The 1,473-nt window shown below is 44.1% G+C and overlaps 1 protein-coding gene across 1 annotated transcript; it reads left to right on the top strand.

The window, feature by feature from the left end:
• Window positions 1-31: 31 nt before the first annotated feature.
• LOC111663564 (beta-1,4-galactosyltransferase galt-1-like) lies at window positions 32-1,470 on the top strand (the record flags this gene model as incomplete). Its single annotated transcript, XM_087176481.1, has 2 exons — window positions 32-556; window positions 1,173-1,470. Coding segments are annotated over exons 1-2 (696 nt in total), but the record flags the coding sequence as incomplete, so codon positions are not given.
• Between the last annotated feature and the right edge of the window lie 3 nt (window positions 1,471-1,473).

Here is a 1,473-nt window from a genome sequence, read left to right on the forward strand (position 1 = left end):
TTCCCTTAATCTTCATCTGCTGCATCATTGTTTGGACACCCAAGACATACAGGTCAATCCCAACCCCACGTGGGCCTCCAAAAGCTTGCCCCTATCACATCTCTGAGCAGACCATCACCCCCCTCAACAACACCAAGCACTTCCAGGTGTCGGCCTACATGGACCAGAGAGTGAAGGGTTTGGATATACGCATCATTAGCATATTTAGGAGAGACTCCATCCAACCCCTGCACTGTGTTTTCTGCTGTGCAGACTACGTATCAAGTACAACCACTCCAGCGACCATTTTACAACACTCGGACAACTTTGGTTTTCCCTTCGTCACGACAGATGTCATGTGTCGGATCCCTACAAACTGCAACGCTACACATGTCACCCTTCAGACTCAGCCAGGGCGCGCAACTCAATCTGACCAGATTTGGCTCCCCATAAGAAACAAAAAGACCAACGGGAAGGAGGAGGAGAAGTTTCAGTTTAACTTCACAGTCTGCATCTCCAACCTGTTTGGAGACTACAACAATGTGCTTCAGTTTGCACAGACTCTGGAGATGTACAGGTCAGCACAACAACAACAATGCCCAGTCAAGGATGGGTGGTAGGGTGGTATCAGGTGTCATGATGGTGTAGGCAAATATTTATTTAAATATTATATCTTGTGTAGTGCAGTGGAGCTTTTCCAGCACATAAGCCACATTAATGCAATAGTACATGAGGGTACCAGGTGTCAGTCATCATGGTATCAGCCTAACATTCTAAACAAAGTTTTTCCCAAAATGTCAAACAAGTCTTTCAACATTTGCAAAGATTCAAAAGATAATGTCACAGGTACTGCCAGTTTTTCTGCATGTGTGTGTGGAGGTGTGGTAACACCATAGGAGTATGCAAATCTTTTGCTTTTTTGTGATATGTGCATTTGAATTCATTTTGAATGCATTTATCTGTGGAAGATCTTTAAAAACAAAAAAAATATCTCTAAGCACTTGCTTGTACTGCAGCACTGAACATGTATTAGATAGATGTTTGAAAGGAAACAGCTCTTACTCATATGTGGTTTGAATGTGTGTTTTTTTTGTTAGCTGCTTTGGACAAATGAATGTAATGGAATTTAATTCATTTTTTTGTAATTGTAATGTGTGAACTAATCATATAACCGTTGCCTCACCTTGCTCCAGGTTGCTGGGTGTGGACAGAGTGGTGATCTATAACACCAGCTGTGGCCCAGACCTGGACCGCCTGTTGCAGAGCTACAGCCAGGAGGGCTTTGTGGAGATGGTCCCCTGGCCGATCAACGAGTATCTGACTCCATCAACCGGCTGGCTCTTCTCAAAGTATGGAGGGGACGTGCACTATTTTGGCCAGTTAACCACACTGAACGAGTGCATTTACAGATCCATGACCCGGTCACGCTACGTCCTGTTGAACGACATTGATGAGATTATAATGCCATACCAACACAACAACCTGATGTCTCTG

Source organism: Seriola lalandi, unplaced genomic scaffold (genome assembly GCF_002814215.2).
Source record: "Seriola lalandi dorsalis isolate HSWRI2012SDOR001 ecotype SW California unplaced genomic scaffold, Sedor1 jcf7180001959802, whole genome shotgun sequence".
Taxonomy (NCBI): domain Eukaryota; kingdom Metazoa; phylum Chordata; class Actinopteri; order Carangiformes; family Carangidae; genus Seriola; species Seriola lalandi.